This window comes from Octodon degus, unplaced genomic scaffold (assembly GCF_000260255.1).
Source record: "Octodon degus isolate 3935 unplaced genomic scaffold, OctDeg1.0 scaffold00030, whole genome shotgun sequence".
In the NCBI taxonomy this organism is placed as follows: Eukaryota; Metazoa; Chordata; class Mammalia; order Rodentia; family Octodontidae; genus Octodon; species Octodon degus.
Window position 1 is genome coordinate 10,483,945 of NW_004524606.1, and position 20,543 is coordinate 10,504,487.

Here is a 20,543-nt window from a genome sequence, read left to right on the forward strand (position 1 = left end):
CGGGGGGGCCGGCTCCTTCCCTCTCCCTCCCAGGCTCGCGCCCGCCCTCCTCCCTCCCCACCTGGTTAAATCTCCCTTTGTCTGGGAGGCGGCGGCGGCGGCGGCGGCGGCGGAGGGCGGCTGAGGAGCCGCCGCCATGGCTGCGGCGCGCACGGCCGCCGGCCCCGAGCGGGAGCGACACCGCCTCCCGCCGCCGCCTCCCCCCGCCCCCGGATCTCCATCTTAGCCGCGCCTCCCCCCGCCCGGGTGGCTCTGGGGCCTAGTCGCCGCCGGCCCCCGCCGCCCGCCCCTTCCGCCCCCTCGGCTCGGAGCAGGTACCTGGTCGGGCTCTTCTTGTCGCCCATGGTCATGGATGGGCTGTACCCCAGCCCCCCCACAGCCGCACCCGGCGCCGCTCCGAGGAGAAAGGCCGTCCGAGAGTCTTCGCGGACCGGCCCCCTCCCTCCCCCGCGCCCGCCCGCCCGCCCTCAGCCGCTAGGGCTCGAGCTCGAGCTCCGGCCGCCGCCGCCGCTGCCGCCGCCGCTGCTGCTGCCAGTCTCCGGACGAGACTAGTCCCCGCCAGCGCCGCCTCCGCCGAGTGACTGACGAGGGGCGGGGCCGGGCGCCGCGCGTCACACGCCAGGAAGCCAATGGGAAAGCGGCGGCGGGCGCCGCGAGGGCGGGGCGCGGGGGAGGGCGGGGTGTGGCGGACGTGGGCCGGGCGGTCGGTGTGCGTGCCCGGGAGTGTGTGCGCGCGGGGGGCGCGCGTGCCTGCCGGTGGCCCCGCGGCCCGGCTCGGCGGAGCTAGGGAGCTCGGTGGGGCGCGTGTGACCGCGCCCGCGAGCTGGCAGCGGGCTTGGCGCCCTGTGCAACCGCCCCTCTGGATTGCCGCTCGGACCCAGGCCCGAGGACGTTCCAGCAAGTAGTTCCTCGCAGTTTGCACAAGGCGCGGGGGCTTCTCGCAGGCGCACCGCCCGCGGCGCCCCGAGTCTCACAATTCCCCGAGAGCTGGAAGGGCCTCGTTTGGTCCGCGTTTCCTACACTTGTAGTCTTCTGCCACGCGGAGCTTTGTATATGCCACTTCCCAAGTGCCTGCTTCCAATCCTTATGCCAACCCAAAGCCCCCACCCCAAGGGAACTCTCCAGAAAAGGGGTGGTGTAACTGAAAGCCCGAAAAGCCAAACCTTGAGCTTTGCACCCACTCTTGCTCGGACCACCCCAACATACACACACACACACACACGCACACGCACGCGCGCGCGCGCGCGCGCGCCTGAGTAGGGCGTTTCCCTAGAGAAGTTGCTATTCGGATCCTGACAACCACATGCCTGCATTCTAACCTCGTGCTGCAGCTCCTGCATCTCTAAAATGAGGCTAGTAACCCTCCTGCTATGATTGGAAAATTCAGACACAATGGAGGGTAAGCACGCAGCATTTGGGAAACGCTTGGGCCTGGATTGCACACCACTTTCCACACAATCGTTGAAGATGGGGCATGGGCACTGCCCCTCACTTTCCACTAGACTCCAAGAACGCGCCAGGCAAATTAACCACTCAAGACCCTCTACCTTTGGGCACTCGGAAGGCACTGTAGGGGGAGGACCCAAGAAAAAAAGTAGGACTTGGATGGACTGAAGTCTCACGTGGTAGGAGGGACAAGGACACAGGATGGTGCTTAAAGCAGGGGGTGGGGGTGGGATGTGGAGGGAAGATAAGGAAGGGCCTAGCCTGGTTAACATGCAAACGCTGAGTAGGATGTTATCAGCATGCCCCACGCAAGGGAGGCTTACCTCTTGCAGAACCAGGGAGCAGGAAGTCATAGGACCAGTCCAGGCATCAGAAGGGAGAGAATAAATGAGGCAGTGTGACAACAATCAGCACACTGTGTCCTCTCCAGTCAGGAGCACCCAGGAGAAGCAAAGTTGCTTAGCAAGCAATGGCCAGCAACCTTCCTGGCCCTGGCTGCCAGAGATGCCTTCCCAGGCAGGGTGGGAGGAGAGGAAAAAGCCAGGGAGTGGAACCCTAGGGACAGTGGGGCCTGAAAGGGAACTGAGGACCAGGCACAGGAGCTGTGTGGCCTGATGCCACAATCTGCAGCCTTCAGTGTCTCTCTAGGACGCTACCCCTGGTGAGACACAAGGAACATTAAGAATCTTCCTAGCTGGGTAAAGCTGGTAATCCCAGCATTCTGCGGGGCTGAGGCTGGAAGATCACAAATTCCAGCTGACCTAGGAATTTAGCATTTTTAGACAGATTTGGGGAGTGGGGTGGCACAAGACTGTGATGCCTGCTTGCACTTGGGAAACTGAGGCTGAAAGATCCCCATGCGTTTGAGGTCAGTCTGAGGCACATGAGTTCAAGGCCAACCTACACTACACTACTACACAACAAGACCTTGGGGGAGGGGGGGAGAGAGAGAGAGAGAGAGAGAGAGAGAGAGAGAGAGAGAGAGAGAGATGACCTGGGCTTGGGATGTAGTTCAATGTGAAGGCCCTAGACTTAACTTCCCTGTACCAAAAAGCAGAAAGAGGGAGGGAGAAAAGTTCCTGGAAGCCTGGTACGGTGGTGCACATCTATACTTCCAGCATGAGAAATGCTGAGGCAGGAGAATTGTGAGTTCATGGCCAATCTAGACTACATAGCAAGACCCTGTCTGTCTCAAAAATCCAAAAAGAAAAATTCCACCAGTCTGCTGAAGTATATTGCCTGGTATGTGGGGAGACCCTGGATTAGATCACAGGCCCTGAAAGAGACAAAAATCCTACTAAAGGAGTGGTCTCTAGAGAACTGATAACCATAGGATGGGGGAAAGTGACTATTATTATTATTATTATTATTATTATTATTGACAAAGTACACAGATCATTTCACACCTCAGTGCATATCGTTAACATCCTTATATCACAATGTAGACAAAGGTGTTGTGAGACATTTTCATTCTCCCTGGGACATGTCCTCCACTACCTTCTCAGGTAACCAGTATTCCAATTTCTGTCCGCAGAGATTAGTTTTGCCTATTCATGAAGGCAGTGTGGGATCTACTCTTGAATCTGGCTGGCACTTTTTTATTTTTTCTTGCAGTACTGGAGATTGAACTCAGGACCCTGCATTTGCCAGGCAGGTGCTTATTGTACTAAGGTATCTCCCTGGCCCTGGCTGGCACTTTTTGCTTAACATAAAATTTATACTATTCTTCCACATTGATGCCCATGTCAGTGGTCCATTTCTCTTTCTGAATTGTGTAGAACTCTATTGCAGTTACAATTTATTTTTATTTGAAGGACATTAGGTTTTTTTTAGTACATCTTTTTATATCTTTGTCCTCTGTCACCCTTTTTGCCAAAAAAGAAACAGTTTTTGAAATAGTTTTAGGAAAGACATGTTTCAAAATAAACAGCTAATTCCTAGGAAATCCTCACTGGAATAACTGTGAAGGTCCAGTTTCATTCACCTATTGGAGGTAAATACCTATTGAAAATCTCCCCCTTCTTAAGAGCAGAAAATTCCATGCCAGGTGGCTTTAGGCTGAGAAATTTCAGCCAGAGCTGGGTAGCCAACAAAGCCACCTCCAAGAAGTTGCCCTGGACTGGTGTGGGGCCAGGGGACAAATGAGACGTAACAGTCCCTCCTTGCCCCTCTGTTGCCTGTCTTGAACTGCCGTTTCATATTTCATTTGAAAGAATTACTGGTTTTAGAAGCTATTTGAAACTGGTGCTGTCAGTGTAGATGCTGGTTAGAATCACTCCCCAACAAGTGTCTGGTATGATGCCACCAGAACCTTTCACAGTTTAGAACGTTTGTGTTTTGTCTTCTTTTCCCTCATTTATTCCACCTTACTCTAACCAGCATCATTGCTGGTCCTAGAGCAGTCACTACCCTCAGAGCCTAGGGCCTTTGTACTTCCTACGCCCTCTACTTAAGAATGCACTTTACCCAGATATCAACATGGTCAGCTACCTCCCTTCCTTCTGATCTTTTCTCAAAGGTCACATTTTCAGTAAGGCTTGTCCTGGTCACTCAAACTAAGAATTTCATATTCCAGCCCACAGTGCAATACCTTAAATCTTCCATTTGTGCTTTCAACTTTCTGTTTGGCATGTATCACCACCAAAATACCCACTGTCCACCTACCTTCTTTAGCAGATTCTTGGTCTAGTAGAACATCATATCCACAATGACAGGGATTTGTTGTTGTTGTTGTTGTGTCGTTCTTTCTGCAACCCCAGAGACTGAAAGATCAAATGTGCCAGGCAGGCTTAATTCCTGTCCTTCTATACTTTACATTCTACTAAAGGGGCCAGATATCGTACAAGCAATTAATTACAACTGTGTCTCTTGCTACAAAGATAAATAAAGGATTCAAGGTAAGAGTATACTAAGGAAGAGAAAGCACTGATACAGCTTGGTGAGGTAGAGAGAGTTCCCTGGAAAAGCAAAAGTTACCTAGGAAAAGACAAGGCAAGAGTGTTCGGGATTGTGATATTTTGGAGGAGCTGAAGGCAAGCAGCTGTGGTTGGAGTTGGAGAAAGGAAAGGCGAGAGAGGCAGGATCTGGCTACATCCCACATGGCAGCCTGGGCTGAGCTGGACACGAGGGCTTGATCCTGAATAAATGCATCCGTGGAAACTCTTGATGGGTTTGCCAAGAATTGTCCACTCAGGATTGTCTGTGCTCCTGTGCCTTAATGAGTGAGGCACTTGGAGAGGCAGACTCCTTTGGGGAGGAGAGTTAATGGAAGGACCCTTAGAGCGGTCAGGGAAACGGGTCAGGAGTGGCAGTAGGAGTGGGCATCCTTCCTTTCTCCTGCTCAAGAAAGATAGGAAAGCCATTGCTGCAAGCCACAGGAAGGGCCTGGAAGTTCACACCACAGCTTCCTCTTGCCTTGAAATTTGTAACTGCTACTCCTAGGAAGAAAAACTGAAGGAAACTTCATAAAGTCTCAGTCTTCAAACCTTAGAAATATCCAACAAATATGTTAAAACAAGTAAGAATGAAAAAGCCTTTCTATGGAACAGTTCAGACCTTTCCCATGTCCCACCAAGGTTATTCCTGATGGTTCAAGTTCCAAATGAGTCCAGGCTGAGATTTTCCACAACCTGCAATGATGAGGAAAATTAGGGGCAAATACAGGAATACTTCCTAGGTACAAGTACATTCACCAATGGTGAAACTTTGGGAAGAGCTAATTTTTATTTTGAGATCATCTCATCCCTGTTTTTTTTTATTTTCTTGGAGTGTTGACTAATTCTAATACCCTCCTCCCCTTTTTGTCTTTGTGTGGTATTGGGAAATTGTACTCAGGGCAATCTACTCTTGAGCTATGCCCCTAAGTATCCCTCCTTTAATGGAGTAATAGCAATAGAATTTACCGGTTGCCTGTCTTAAAATTAGCTCAGTTGGCCAAATCACAAGTTTACAGTTCTCTGTTGGTTCCCCAACTACTCCCCTCACTAAGCTGGTCCTTAAAGTTTTCAGGGTACCACAATCCCAATATCCTTAATGAAACTTTCAGAGCTGTGGCAACTGAGGAACAAGGAAAAAAGCTACCTAAGAAGAGCAAGAGCTAGAAAAATTACAATTTCAATCCTAATTGCTAAGAATCACTGTCCTATTTTGCACAGAATGTTCTTTTAATGGTTTAAGAGAGAAAATTATTTCTTGGAGCAATTAATCATTTAGACCATCTTGGGATCTGGGGAGAACCTAAGGATACCATTCCTATAGTCATTTCAGGTAAGGACTCAGGATGTGGGCTGGTGTCACTGGACACACTGAAGAGTGCAGCTGAAGATACAATTGATCTCTGAAGAAGCAACCCAAGTCCAAGGGAGGTGGAGCATCCCTGAATGTCCATGTTATACCTTAACCAGGTTTTGTAATCAGTTGCAATGTGACCTATGTATACACTTGTCAAAAATATAAAGTTAGATCTGCCTCTTCCACAGTAGCCCAGCAGGAAGTGTCACAAGTCAGAATTGTGACCACTTACCAAAATTAAACTAAGTGTGAGACATAAAACTTCCAGAAGAAAATATGTGAGAATCCTGACTTTGGTGATACATGCCAGGAGTTCCAGCTCTCAGAAAACTGAGGCAGGAGAATCTAAAGTTCAGTGCCAACCTGAGCCTCTGGGTGAATTCAAAGCCTGCCTGGACTACATCATGGGACTTAGTCTTAAAAAGGGAGGAGAGAGAGGAAAAGAGGGAGGGAAGGAGGGAAGGAGAAAAGGAGGGAGGGAGGGAGAGAGGGAAGGAGAGACAGAGACAGAGACAGAGACAGAGACAGAGAAATTTTGTGGCCTTGGGAAGGAAAAGATTTCTTATAAACAATACCAAGGAAAAGGTAAATTAAAGAAAAAGTTGATAATTCAGACTTTGTCAAAATTTAACTTCTATTTAAAAGACACAGGAAGACAAGTCAAAGACTGAAGAAAATATTTGCAAAACACATTGGGTAAAGGACTTGTATCCAGAATATGTGAAGAACATTTACTATGCAATACGAAGACAAGCAACCTGATGAAAACATGAGTAAAAGAATGTGAATGGCCTTTTTGCTTAAAGACATATGAGTGGCTAATAAGCACAGGAGAAAATCCTCTGCATCAGTTTTCATTAGGGAAAATTTAAATTTAAACCGCACTGAGATACCGTTGTATGTGGGAACAGCTTAAATCAAAAAACCTGACAGTGCCAAGAGCTGGGGTGGATGTGGGGCAACCCTCCCACACTGCCGGTGGGAGTGCAATATGGTACATTTCCTCTGGAAAACAGTTTGGCAGTTTCTTATCAAGTTAAACATACACTCAACCATATGAGCCAGCAGTTCCACTCCTAGGGATTTACCAAGAGAAATGAAGGCATATGTTTGCACAGTAACCTATATGCACACACTTAGAGTTGCTTTATTCACAGTGACCCAGATTTGGAAATAACCCAAATGCCCTTCAGCTACTACTGATTAGCAAGTTGTGGTACATCCATGCTGTGGACTACTACTCAGCAATTAAAAGGAAGGAGCTACTGGCCCATGAAATGTCAAATTGTGGGTGAATGTCAAATGCAGTATCCTGAGGGAAAGAAGCCAAGTCTCAGAAGGTCATGTACTATGTGATTCCATTTATAGAACAGACAGAACTATAGACATGGAGGGTAGTTCAGTGTTTTCCAAGGGGGAGAAGGATTTCACTGCAAAAGAGACTTGGAAGGGGCACCAAGATAACAAAGAGGGGGCGGAAATAGGCTGCATGTTAGAGAGGTGCTTACAGATGAATTGTATTAGTCAAAGCTCACACCTGGGCACTGGAAAGGTTACATTTTGCTATGTATAATTATCTGCCAGTAAATCTGACTTCTCTCATCATTCTGGGTTGAAAACTTTCCCATCTCTACATTCCATTTACTTGCTATCTTAAAGTGATAACCACAACAACTAGCTCTGTGTACTTTTGCCCTGTGCCTCACACCATGAGTAATGGTGTGCCTGACCTTAATCATAGGAGTTACCCTTGACTTCTCTTTCTCTCACACCCCATAACATTTGCTGGTGCATCTTTGCCCTTGCCCTTCAGTGCATATCATAAATCTGACCTCTTAGCATCTCTGCTGCTCTGACTCTGGTCCAAGCACACTGGGCTCCCTCTCTCCTCTTCCTCTTGCTCCCAGGACCTGTCAGGCTACAGCCAATCATGCTACCATGACAGCCCCAAATCCCTGTGATTGATTTCTCTCTGTAAACAAATGCCTTGAGTGAACTACGACTCTACCTGAATCTCCAAAATTTTTGTGCAACTGTGTCAGGAAGTGGGTCCTTGAGGGAAGCATTAAGCTTATGAGGCTGCCACCCTCAGGAATAGATTAATGCTCTTATTAAAGGGCTGACAGAGGGAGTCCAGCCCTTTTTACCCTTCTACCTCTGTCATGGGAGGATATGTTCCTCCCTTCTGGAGGATGCAGCATAAGTGGCACCATCTTGGACAGAGAGGCCCTCACCAGCTGCTGATGCTGTGGTCATGGATTTCCCAGGCTCCAGAACTGCAGGAATGGAGTTTCTGTTCTTTCTAAGTTTCCCAATCTGGTATTTTGTTCTGGCAGCCACAAGCTGAGTAAATCAGAGGCTGGCTGAACCTCCTCCATGGACATCATTGGTCCCTGGGATGGCGCTCTGGCTGGCCTCATAATGGCTACTCCCACTAGGTCTGAATATACCATAGGTGACTTGTGCTTCCAGTGTCATGGTCAGAGTCCTACCCCCACTCAGCAACAGGAGGCTGAGTAACCCATGTTTGCCTCTGCAAGGAGCAGAGGAACTATCTGGCCACTAGCTTTTGTGACTACCATGTTCTTCAGACTCCCTTTTGTAAACAGTAGTCTGAGGGGTCCCTTAAGGATATCTGTGACAGAGTCATGTCCCTGCTCAAAAAGACTCCCAAGGCTTCTTACAACTCATAGATAAAAATCCAGAATCTTGACTGTAGCCTTTAAGGCCCACTAATTTCATCTGCCTCCTGCTTTCTCCCCCAGCTAAGCTGTAATACCACAGCCTCTAGCTATTTGCTATCCAGGGCCCTCCTTCTAGCTTCTCTACCTTTTCCCCTGGATATATGCATGGCTCCATGTCACTCATTGTCCAGGTGTCTGCTGGCTGTCTCCTCTTCAGAGAGAACATCATAAGCTTTTCTTTCTTTATACACTTATCATGACTCAGCATTCCATAATGTAGTATTTGGTTTTCAACTGATATTTGTTTGGTTTTTGATACAAGGTCTCCCTATGTAGTTCAGGCTGACTTGAACTCACTACATAGCCCAAGCTGGCCTCAAACTCATGGTGATCCTCCTGCCTCAGCTTCCTAAATGCTGGGACTAATAATTTCTTTTTGTTGTTGTTTTCAGTGCTGGAATCAATCTCATATCCTTGGTGCCTAGCCCAGTTAGAGAAAGTCTCCATGCATACTAGGAACTCACTAATAATTTGTGAAAAGGGGACGTACTTAACATTTTAAGACTGAATAAACTGGAACAGCCCTATAATCCCAACAGCTACTTTGTTTTGTTTTGTGACAGGGTCTCACTGCATAGCTCAGGCCAGCCTTGACTCCACTGATGTTGAACTTGCTGTAATTCTGTTGCCTCAGCTTCCCGAGTGCTGGGATTACAGGCACACACCACCATGCCCAGCTCAACTGCTACTTGGGATACTGAGGCAGGAAGATCGAGAATTTGAGACCCCTTGGCCATTTAGCAAGACTTTATGGTGCAGGAACAGCTGGAGGGAAGCGTGACTTGGCTAGTGCTGTAGTATTCTCCCTGTGCTCTCCTAATCCCCAATCGCCAAGGACAGCTTGTTTGTGTGTCCTCCCTGGCCATGCAGCAGCCACTGTCCTCCACTGCACTTCAACATGGGCGTCATGTGTGTCTCTCCCTGACTCCAAACCCCTCAGATGCCACTGTTGCTTTTTTGAAGGGCAGGGGCACTCTGGAATGGCTAAGATCAGGGAAGGAGGGATCTGCCCCTACAACTAGCCTTCTAGAAGATTCCTTGGTTTCAGTCTTGTGCCTTACTGGATCCACAGCATGACAACCAAGGCTGTGGTGGGACTCTGCACCAATCACAGGCCTGTAATTGGACTAATCACAAAGCAGCAGCTGCTATATAAGCAGGACCCCCCTTCTCTTATTAGTCTAGGAGGGCTCCCTCTTACCATGCTGCTCCACGAGAGCTGTTAAAATAGCTTTGGTGGTCCTGTAAACCTGATCCTGATTTATGTCTTAGATATGTGAACTCCCCAGGTCCTGCTAATCTACTTGGGATTCTTATCCTGAGTAATAAGGATCTAGCAGTCAGTGCAAAAGAAAGAGCAATAAGCACGAGCGGCTGTTGGCACTGAAGATCGCCTGGAGACCAGCAGCTGTGAAGGTCACCAGCAGAGACCCGCGCCCGGTAGAGTCAACCTACAGTGTCTGGCACCAGAAGGCAGAGTCGAGCAGCTGGCTGTGTCAGCTGTTGCCATCCAGCATTAGCTGGGCACCTCAGGACTACTAGAAGAGCTGTACTTTGCCATGAACCAAGAAAACAAGTGCTAGACTGATTGGCAATATTCCCATTTGATAGATGAATAGAATCAGTGATGTCCCTGAAGCCAGGGTCAGAGTTTGAGTTCCAACTCAGCATTCTTTAGTCTCCCTTTTCACTGGAGAAAAAAAAAAGCCCAGGGGCTTAGAGATCACAGAGGGTTGTTACACCATTGCCCTGAGTCTCACAGCCACCCTCGTGTGTGAATTACTATTGTGTTCATTAAGGTGAAGCAACCTGGCTCTGACAGGGCACGGAACTTGGCCAAGATAATTCCTGCAACTGGCCAGATGTTATGCCCAACCTTCAAAAGCCTGTTTTTCTAGTTGTCAGTTCCTTCTGCTGTGCCATAATAGGATGCCTAGAAATGACACATCTTGGTATTCATTAAGAATAAGAATACCTGGCATGGTGGTGTATGCCTGTAATCCCAGTACTTGGGAGGCTGAGGCGGGAGGATTGTGGCAAGTTCGAGGCTAACCTGGGTTATGTATGAGAACTTATCTCAAAAATAAGAAGTACTGGGGGACAGGAGCAGCTCAGTGGTAGAGCACTTGTCTAGTATGCAGGAGGACTTGGGCTCCATCCTCAGTACTTCAGAAAAATAAGACTGAGTCACCCACAGGAACAACTAACGCTCAGGTCTATTTATGGGCTCCACTATGTTTTCACAAACTCCACATGTAGAAGACTTAGCTGCTAAGGGCTGGATTTGGAAATGAAGTCTTTAAAGATGTTAACTGAGGTAAAGTGAGGCCTCCATTCAGGCAGGCCCAGTCATCCCCATGGCCCTTTCAGATGTTTGCACCCAGAAGCATCTACGCCACACACAGATCAAACCCATGTGAGGATGAGCAGGAGGCAGCCCTTCCAACCACCATCGGGGCCTCAGACGAAACAAAATCTACTGCTCCTGAGTTTGGACTTCCAGACACAGAACTGTGAAGAAATCCCTTTCTGTGGTGTAACCTGTCCCATCTGTAGTATTCTGCCACACCAGCCCTCCCAAATACTTGCACACCTCATGAGTTTGTGGGGAGTTAACAGAAGCTCCCTCTGGGGTAATAATGGCCCACATACATGCAGTGTTTACTCAGGTGGACACTGAGCACTTTGGAGCTTTAACTCAGTGAATGCTAAGAACAGCCCTGTGAGGGAGGTCGTATTATGGGGTCCTGGTTAGAAATAAGGAAAGGAACACAGGAGGGCTCAGTCATTTGATGAGTCCCAATTTTGGAAAGTGGCTAGGCTATGATTTGAACCTCACATTCACTCTAGCTCCTGGAGGTCAGGCTCAAAAAGAGCTAGTGAGTTAGTTATTGTCATTTCCACCACCCAGAGAATGAAACTCAGACTCAGACACTTGTCCCACGTGCCACAGCTAGGGTGTGGTAGAACCAGAATGTCAAGTTCTTTGTATGTCATCACTAACCAAGTCCCTGGAACTCAAGAATCCTGAAAATCGTTAACTGGAGGAAGGAAAGGCAGCCACTTGGACAAAGAAAAGCAAAAAGCTAAAGCTGATGCGACAGGTTTGCAGACAGAGGAAGCACGTGACAAGTGAGGGCTGTCCCTCAAAACTGAGCAGAAAGGCAAAACTGAGCCAGTGTTTGGGAGGGCTAACAGGAGGAAGCATGAGCCACGAAGGCTGAAGAGCCCCTGTGCCTCCCCTTGCACTCTCTCCATCCTGCCTTGCTGCCCCTAACATTGTAAAAGAGAGGGGAAGCCTCTTGCTGTGGGCTCACACAGCTAGGAAGGCGTGGGGTAGGATTCATGCAAGATTCCTGACTCCAAAGCCCATTCTCTTGTCCTTTCCTCCGAGTTTGGTTTTGATGGACATGTGTGAGTTCCCTACAGTGTGGCAAATGCACAGGCCAGCTGCCATACGCAGGTGGAGAATGATTTGGGAACTCACAGCCTGGGGGAAGCAGGCAGGCAAGCGAATAATAGGAACAATGTGGCCCTCAGATGAGCTGGACTTGGTTACTTGCAGCTCTCTGTTCTTTTGAGGGCTGGGGAGATGGCTCAGTAGAATAAGCACTTGCCTGGCAAGCACAAGGGCCTGAATTCAATCCCCAGTTCCACCAAAAAAAAAGATACTCTTTTGTGTTTTCTCCTTTTCAGAAGATCGTTGGGCCTGTGTTCCCTGGCTGGAGGAGGAAGTATGACAGAGTAAAAGCTAACAGGCCAGTCAGTCTTGGCCTCTCAAAAATTCTAAACTCTCAAACTTGCCACAGGGGAGCTGAAAGGTGGTGGGGGGTAGACAAATGTAGGGAAGATGGAAAGGGAGAGGAGGGGGTTTTTTTGCAGATAGGAAATGAATTCCCAGGTACTGGGTGTAGGAGACAAAGCTCAGAAGACAGAGTGCTGGGACAGGGAGCAGGGGAGCCTGTTCCAAACAGGGCCTCAGGAAGGTTGGAACACTCTTTGACCCCAGAGCCAGAGTGGAGGCCTGGGAATCTGTGCAGGTGCCAGGGACACCAGCCAGGGCATGCACTGTCAAGATGTCAGGAACTCAGGGGCCAAGAAGAAAATCAAGTTCGATTTGATTTGAAACTGTCTCATTGCTATATGTTTATCAATAAAACTTTGAAAAGAAAAAAAAAAAAAAAAAGAAAACCAAGGGTGTCTCTATGGCAACGTGATAAACAGATCCCCTGAGGCCAGGTAGCCCCCCCACCAAGATCAAATTAGGGTCCTCATTCAAAATGAAAATCAGAGAAAGATGACAATTGGGAAAGATATGTCTGGCATGCCTTAAGTTGGTATCCACTGTGTTATCAAAGAAGCAAACCCAGGTGCCTGAGAACATCAGGCCCAGCCAGGATCATCCAGGAGGCAAATCAGGAAGGGCATCCCAGGTCGAGAAGCAGTGCGAGTAGTGACACAGAGCAGGGGTGGTACCCTGTCAGGCAACCGGTGCGGGACTTGCAGGGTAAGCACCCTGGTGGGGGAGAGGGTACAGGGAGCCCAGCTGCTGTGAAGTACTCTATGTGCCTTGCAGGTTGGTTGGGTTTCATTTTGAAGATGACAGTAAGTCATTTACCAGTGATAATCACGGCAGATGCAGGATTTTCTCTAAACTTTAAAAATGTCTTTGGGAAGAATATAGATGATATAGACTTGGGGTAAAGAATAAGAAAGGGGATAGTTCAATGTAAAAAAGAAAAGAAAAACCTGAAAAGGACAGTGAGAGGGTTATTCAGGGAGAAAGAATGAGAGATTTTCAACTGTAAGATTCTTTTTTGTGTGTTTTGCGCACACACGCACACACACACACACACACACACACACACAAAAGGGTCTCACTACACAGCCCAAACTCGTAGTGATCCTCCTGTTTTCAGCCTCCCCAGCGCTGGGATTATAGGCATGCACCACCACACCCAGACTCTGTTTCTAGCTCAGTGCGCCCAGGGGCAGGGTCAGCACAGCATGTGGTGCCAGGGATTGAACCCCAGCCCCCATACTTGTCAAGCAGAGTAAGATTTATTTCATTCACATTCAGATTCTAGGGTTAAAGGAGAGGGAAGAGTCAAGGAGAAAGCTCAGGTTCTTGACTTGGGTGACTGACTGCGTGGGTCATGGTGGTATCAATGGAGACAGAGTCAGAGACAGAGACCCTCTGAGAGAAGAAATAATGTCTTGTGGTTCTTGGGGGGCAAAGGGTAGATACTGAGAATCAAACTCAGGACCTATGTGCCCTAGTGCCGGGCAGGCACTATGCTGCCGAGCTGCCTGGCCCTGGGAGAAGAAATGGTCAGCTGAGCTGTGGGCATGGTGAATCTAATGTGGGAGCTGGGCTGTGGCTAATAGCTCAGGGCTTCTGCTACACGCGCTGGGCTGCATCCCCAGCACTCCCAGAAAGCAGTGGTTTTCGATGGCCCTAGAGTGCTTTTGGCTGCACACAACAATGACAGTGAAACAGGAAACTGCCCAGTGTGGACATTTATTGTTAAACATAGTTGAAATCCCCAATCCCCAAGGAGGCACAGTCAGCAGGACACGAGGGTCAGTATCAGCCTCATCCATCCTCAGAGTCACCACCCCAGTGTCATAAGGCACAACTCTGGAATGGAAAGTGATTGTTTTCATTCATCTTTTGAGGGGAGAAAAGTTTAACTATGTCTCCTCTGACATCTTCCCCTCCATGCGCCCACTCACTGGCCAATCATCAGGAAGGTAAAGACGGTTGGGAGTCCACCATTTCTCCTTTATAAAGCCATCCTAGCCCAGGCAAGTGGGAAGATCCTGAAAATAGCCAGGGTTAGGTGCCAGGTTTGGGCTGAACTGAGGAAGAGGTCCTGCAGAGACAGAGAAGAGAGAAGAGAAAGAGCCAAATTCAGGAGCCTGGGGAGCACCTCTACTTTAGGGAGGGGGTGCCTGAGAGAAAGAAACTATAGTTTCACAGCTAGGAACATGACTTTCTAATTAAACTTACCTAGGCTGGACCAGTCCTTCTATCTATTAGCTTTCTGACCTTGGGTGGGGATTTCTTAATCACTTCTGAGCCTTGGCCCCTTTATCTGTCTAGTGACACCAGTAATCCTGCCCTCTTAGTACAATGAAGAGTTAATAAACTGGGTGTGGTGATGCTCGCCTGTAATCCCAGAGCTCTGGAACCCTGAAGCAGGAGGACTGCAAGAAGAGTCCAGCTTGGGCAAATTAATGACTTAGCAAGACTTTCTTTCTTTCTTTCTTTTGTATTTTAGGGAAGGGTCTACAGGGTGTTCAGGGTCTCACTACTAGATTGGACTCCTAGTGATCTGCCTGTTTACAGCCTCCCAAGATGCTGAGATTACAGGCTCCCGGGCACCACCACACCCAATCTCAATTGCTGTCTCATTGTGCCCCAGGGGCAGGGCCGGCACAGCAGGCCTGCAGAGCTAACCCTCACTTTAATCTGCTGAGCTGTTTGGCTGGCGCTAAGACTTTCTTAAAATAAAAACTAAATAAATAAAAAGAAGAAGAAGGATGCCTGGGAATGTGGCTCAGTGCAGAGACCCTGAGTTCAATCCCCAGTATCCCTCCCCGCAAAAAAAATTGATAAGAAAATGCTTACACACAATCTTGTGCACAGCAGCAGCTCCATAGCTGTGGGGGAAAAGCACCTCCTTAGAATTGATTGTGAGGAACTGATGAGGAAGCTGGAGACCCAGGGTGAGGCCTTGTCCTGCAAGCTGAGCAGGGAGGGGATTTCAGGAGAGAGTAAACAACGACACCACCCGTGGGTGAGGGGTCAGTGCAGGGGCCAGCTGCAAAATGCCCTTCAGATGTAGCAATTAAAAGGTCCTAGTACCTTGACCAGAGCATTAGAGCCAGGAAGCAGAGGTTGCAGCTCCCAGCCCTACTCGCCTGCCACCCCTCCAGCAGTCTTTTCCATACACCGGGAGCTGCTTCACTTAGAGAATTTCCCTTTAAGTCATAATATGCTTTTGGGAAGCAGTAAGCAGTAGGATCCTGCAGTCTGTGAACCAAATAGCTCCTCTTATCATACTTAAGTCTTTTGTGGATAAATCAAAGGTGCCATAGTTGTTTCCTTTCATTAGAATTACGTTGCATCATTTTGGAAGGTTTCTGTTGACTTTACCATTGTATTGCCTTGTGGTTCTTTTTCAAATAACATATTTTGCAAAATAAAAAACAAAACCCAAACAACATATGTGCCTGGCATTTAACTCAAAAGTTTGAACTCCTCATTCTGTGTGCACACTGGAGGCGAAACATGAGGACCAGGAACACTCCAGAAGAACTGTGCAATTTGGCAAATTCCCCTTCAATGAACGATAGCAATGGCTTTGGAGCTCATTTTGGTCATATGGACTGTGTTTGTCAAGGCTGTGGTTAAAACTCTAATACATTATTTTTCTCATTGCAGGATGTCTCCTGGTAATCCAGACATGGGCAGCAGCTACACACAGTCAACCCCCGGTCAATTTCATGACCTCTTTCCTGCTTCCCACCTCCCCCTCTTGACTCTCTAGCTCCCCAGGGGATGATCCCTCATCCCTAGCAACCACTGCAGCTGCTACTGTTTCTCTACTCTGGCTGAGGATTGAAGAGTTTAGGCTCGGGGCTAGGTCTTTTGTCCCGGCTCCCTGTGGAAGGTGTTAGAAGAGGGCAGCTCGCACTCTCTCGCAGTCAGTGACCCGAGTTCATCACCTTTGCAGGACATCTGGATTGCAACACACTAAGTTCAAAGGTCTACAGAACATGTCTGCGCCTGGCCTGGCTGTTTAAACGGAGCTGACCTCAAACCAACATCAAGTCCCTTGCTGTTGTTATGTAGAGGGTTGGATGCCAAATATAAATATTAACTTCATTATCATCATCTCCCCTAGGCCTTTGTGACTAAAACAAACATGTTAACTGCCTAGTGTGCCCAAAAAAAAAAAAAAAAAAAAAAAAAAAAAAAAAAAAAAAAAAAAAAAACTACCCAACTTTTTTCTAAAGCCCGAACTCTACTCACAAGCAAGCAGACTTCCTTTCCAGCAACTGCTTTTATTTTGTCTCTCCTCTTCCTCCACTCTCCCCAAATCAATTTTCCTCTTCCTCCTTCTCCTTTTCTTCCTTTCCCACCCTTCTGCCTCCTCCTCTTCCTCCTCCTCTTTCCTCTCTCTTTGTCTCTCTCTGTCTCTCTGTCTCTCTAGTTTTTTAAAAAAATTATTATTAATGGTACTGGAGATTGAGCTGACTTTGTTTTACTTTATTTTTGTGGTACTGGGGATTGAACTCAGGACGTTGTACTTGCCAGGCAGGCAATTATGCCACTGAACTATATCCCCAGCCCCTGAACTATATCCCCAGCCCCTGGAGATTGAACTGAGCTACATCTCCAGCTCCTTTTATTTTGAGACAGTCCCTTGCTAAGTGGCTGAGTTGCCCAGAATGGGCTTAAACTTCCAGTGCTCCAGCCTCCTTGCATGCATGCTGGGATTTCCTGTGTACTACCATGCCTGGTTTCATTTCAGTTTTTGCTTTACTAGGGATGGAACCTAGGGAATGCTAAACTACCTTGCTGGTCCTTTTGAACTTTTATGTTACTTTTTAGACATTGTTTCATTAAGTTGCTCAGGAGGTACTCTGAGTAGCTGGGAATGCAGATGTGGGCCTTTGTGATGCCAGTTCCAGCGACGATTCTGGTGTTTGTTGACTTTAATGCTGCCTCAGTTCCACAGTAACCTTTTGCATCTCAGGTCATTGGGTAATAAGTACACTGGGGAGGTGGTTGTCTCTTGCCCAGAGAGGCTGGTGAATGAGCACCTCCTCAGTAACGGGTGTCAGGACCCTGTGCCTGGGAGCCGGCAGCAAGGGAACAGCAGGGCAAAAGAGTACATTGGACTGGAAGCGGCCCTGCGCTCTCAGCTGCTCTGTGGGGCAGGTGTGGCTCGGAGCAGCAGTGGCTGCTGGGACAGGCCAGGTGCGGTAGTGTTAGGACAGCTTAGACCATGAGATTCCTGGACACAGGATGGAACAAGGTTTTTCTGTTTGCAGTAAGAGGTCTCAAGCTAGATCATGATTTAATTGTACACTGTTAATTTATTACCTTGATTACCATTGTTATCTAAAATAATGGGTGCTAGGGAAAGGGTTATGTACAAAATATTATGGGGTAAAGAAAAGCTAAGATTCATAGCCTTGACTGGTTTCAGGAAAAGAAGTGTTTAGATACGAACACTCAGTCATTCCTTTACTTACATGTTTATCGAGCTCCTGTTACCCCAGCACTGAGCTGGGTACTAAGAATACAATAGAGGTGATGGATAAGGATGCTCCCATCACAGAGCCTGGACCTGTGGGCCTACTGTGTGCCAGGTCCTGAGAGATGCCTTTGTGGAGCTAGCCAGCTGTCAAGGTAGAAGAGACAATCTAGGGGGTGTTGAAAGGATTTGATCTAGTTTAATGATTCCCAGCCAGAGGCAACTCTTTCCAGGAAATATTTAACAACAGAGACATTTGTTGTCACACCTGGGCAGGCAAATGCCACTGGCATCTAGTAGGTAGCAGCCAGGTATGAAGCTAAACATGTGCAAGGCATGAGTCTGCCCTCTCACAACTAGACTGTGGCTCTGAAGAAAGATCCAACCCAGAAGTATCAATGGGGTCACTAGCATCCAGTTAAGAAACTTAGCTCTACTGCTAGAGGTCAGGACAAGAAGCATAGTTTGACTTGAGAACTGGGATGCTTTTCATTTAATCAGAAGAAACCTTGGGAGAAAAGAGGAGTTCACAGAATCTGGAGCCCAAGGTGCAGAGATGGCCAGTGAAGCAGAGGTGGGAGGAGATGAAGCACAAAACCACCTGTGTTTGGAGGTGTCACAGCCTCTTCTGTGTTGTTATAGTGTGAACTTTATTTGCAGGCTAAAGTAGCTTCCATGCCTCCCCCACCCCTCATGGACTTTTGAAGCTCAAGTGGCATGGTGCCATTCGTTTTCAGTAAATCTACTCTGACAGCAATGCAGATGACTCCAAGAGGGTGAACTAGAGGCAGGTGAAACACTTTTGCTATCTAGAAATGACCAGTAGAAGCAATGACTGGAAACACTGGGAGCTGTGACAGACTCTTGGGAATAGAGTTTTGATTTGGTGGTTATTTGGACATTTGGGTGAGAAGGAATCACTCAGTGTGAGGTTTCTAGCTGTGGGCTAGGTAGGAGTGGAAAAGGGTGGCACAGGAGAAATAATTGGCAGGCAATTATAGTTCATCTTAGGAAAAGTGATAATCTATGTCCCATCTGACCATGGATCTAGCACTGAACAATGATGAGCTGCCTTGCAAATACAGATGGGGGGCATGAGTGCTTACAGAGGGCACAGAAAACTCAGACAGAAAGGCTGCATTCAGGAAAGGCATCTAGTGAGAGAGCAGGCAAAGGCTGAGTGCTGCGGTTCATACATAGTTAGGGGGCAGAAATAGGGAGAAGCAAGGTACCAAGAATGGTATTGCCCCTGAGGAAAGGATAGGCAAATGTCCGGGGGAAGAGAGGGCAGGCAGGATGCAAAGTCAGATGAAGCTGGTAGACACATCAGTCAAGTGACCATTGGGGACCTTTTTCAGAACAGTTTCATTACAGTGTTGTGGAGAGAGTTTATTTAAAGACACTTGATTACCTACATGTAGAGGAAGAAAATGGGGAAGCAATGTCTTTATAACTAGGCAGGATTTGAATAAATAGCAGTCTTTTTCCAGACTTAGCAAACAGAAAAGGAGTATACCAATTAAGTAGCAGAAAAACAGATTAACAGTAGCTCAAAGCACCAGAAGAGTTATGGCATACTAAAAAGAAAGTCTGAAGCCTCGGAGATTATTTTGTAGTTTAGCAATATCATTCAGAATCTGCACTCTTCAGGGCAGGTGAGATAATTTGATGGACTAAGTACCTGCTAGGCAAGCTCAGGGACTGGGGTTCCACCCCTGGCACCACATGATGTGGTGCCTTGCCCCTGGGCCCACTGAGTCATGCCAAGGAGAGAGACCCAGGCATGGTGGTGAAGCTGAGCCCTGAGCTGCCAAGGAGAAAGACTGGGCATGGTGGCGCACACTTATAATCCCAGCCTGTAATCTCAGCCTTTAATCCCAGCCTATAATCCCAGCATTTAGGGAGGTTGAAAATGGGAGGGAGGGTCACTATGAGTCTGAGTTGGAGTTGCATAGTGAGATTCTGTACCAAATACATGAAGAAGAAGAAAAAAAAAAGAATCTGCGCTCTATTTTTCTGCATATTTTATTTTTCTTTGTACTGCAATTCAGGCTGGTCTTCAACTCACTTTGTAGCCCAGGCTGTACTCAAACTTGAAGTGATCCTCCTACCTCAGCCTCCCAAGCACTGGGATTTCAGGTGTTTTCAGGTGTTTTCAGGTGTTTTCACAGTACCAGGGATTGAACTCAGGACCCTGCACTTACCAAGCAGGCACTTATTCTGCTGAGCTATCTCCCCAGCCCAACAAGGAGTTTTGTACAGGGTCCTGCATATTATGCCACCAGTCCTGCTGAACATATGCAAATAACTAAGTCTCAAGCCTCATTTAAAAACACATCATCAGGGGAGCACCAAGATGAAAGAGGGGTAAGCAGCAGAGAAGGAGCCTCTCTGAGAGCCACTTGTCCAGACCCTGGAATAGAGCAACACTGAGTTGTTCATCCAACAATATGCTGCATGCGAGAAACACATTTAACTTAAAAAGAAATTGCTAGACTAAAAGTCAAGGGACAGAAACAATACTTTATGTGATAGGAATCTAGAAAAAAGCATGGGTAGCTATTTGCAAAAAAAGTGAATTTCAAGCCAAAACTGATTCAGAGAAACAAGGTCAGTATATCTTTGTAAAGGGAACAATCCAAGAGGAAGTGATAACAATCATAAATGTATATGCAACAAATATGAGTGCACCCAACTATATAAAGCAAATATAAACAGGCACGAAAAACCAACTAATCTGGGCCAGGGAGATGGTTCTGTGGAATAAGCGCTTCCCTGGCAAGCGCAAGGG

The 20,543-nt window shown here is 47.7% G+C and overlaps 1 protein-coding gene across 2 annotated transcripts in view; it reads right to left on the reverse strand.

The window, feature by feature from the left end:
* The window catches only part of Rybp (RING1 and YY1 binding protein), an 89,565-nt gene extending 89,006 nt beyond the window's left edge, over window positions 1-559 (reverse strand). The window contains exon 1 of one of the 2 annotated variants that reach the window (XM_004629513.3): window positions 319-559. In XM_004629513.3, the coding sequence (XP_004629570.1) occupies window positions 319-350 (32 nt within the window). In that variant the 5' untranslated portion in view covers window positions 351-559. Of the gene's footprint in view, window positions 1-61; window positions 140-318 lie in introns of those variants that run through there. The other variant, XM_023713320.1, reaches the window with a different exon arrangement.
* Window positions 560-20,543: the final 19,984 nt, after the last annotated feature.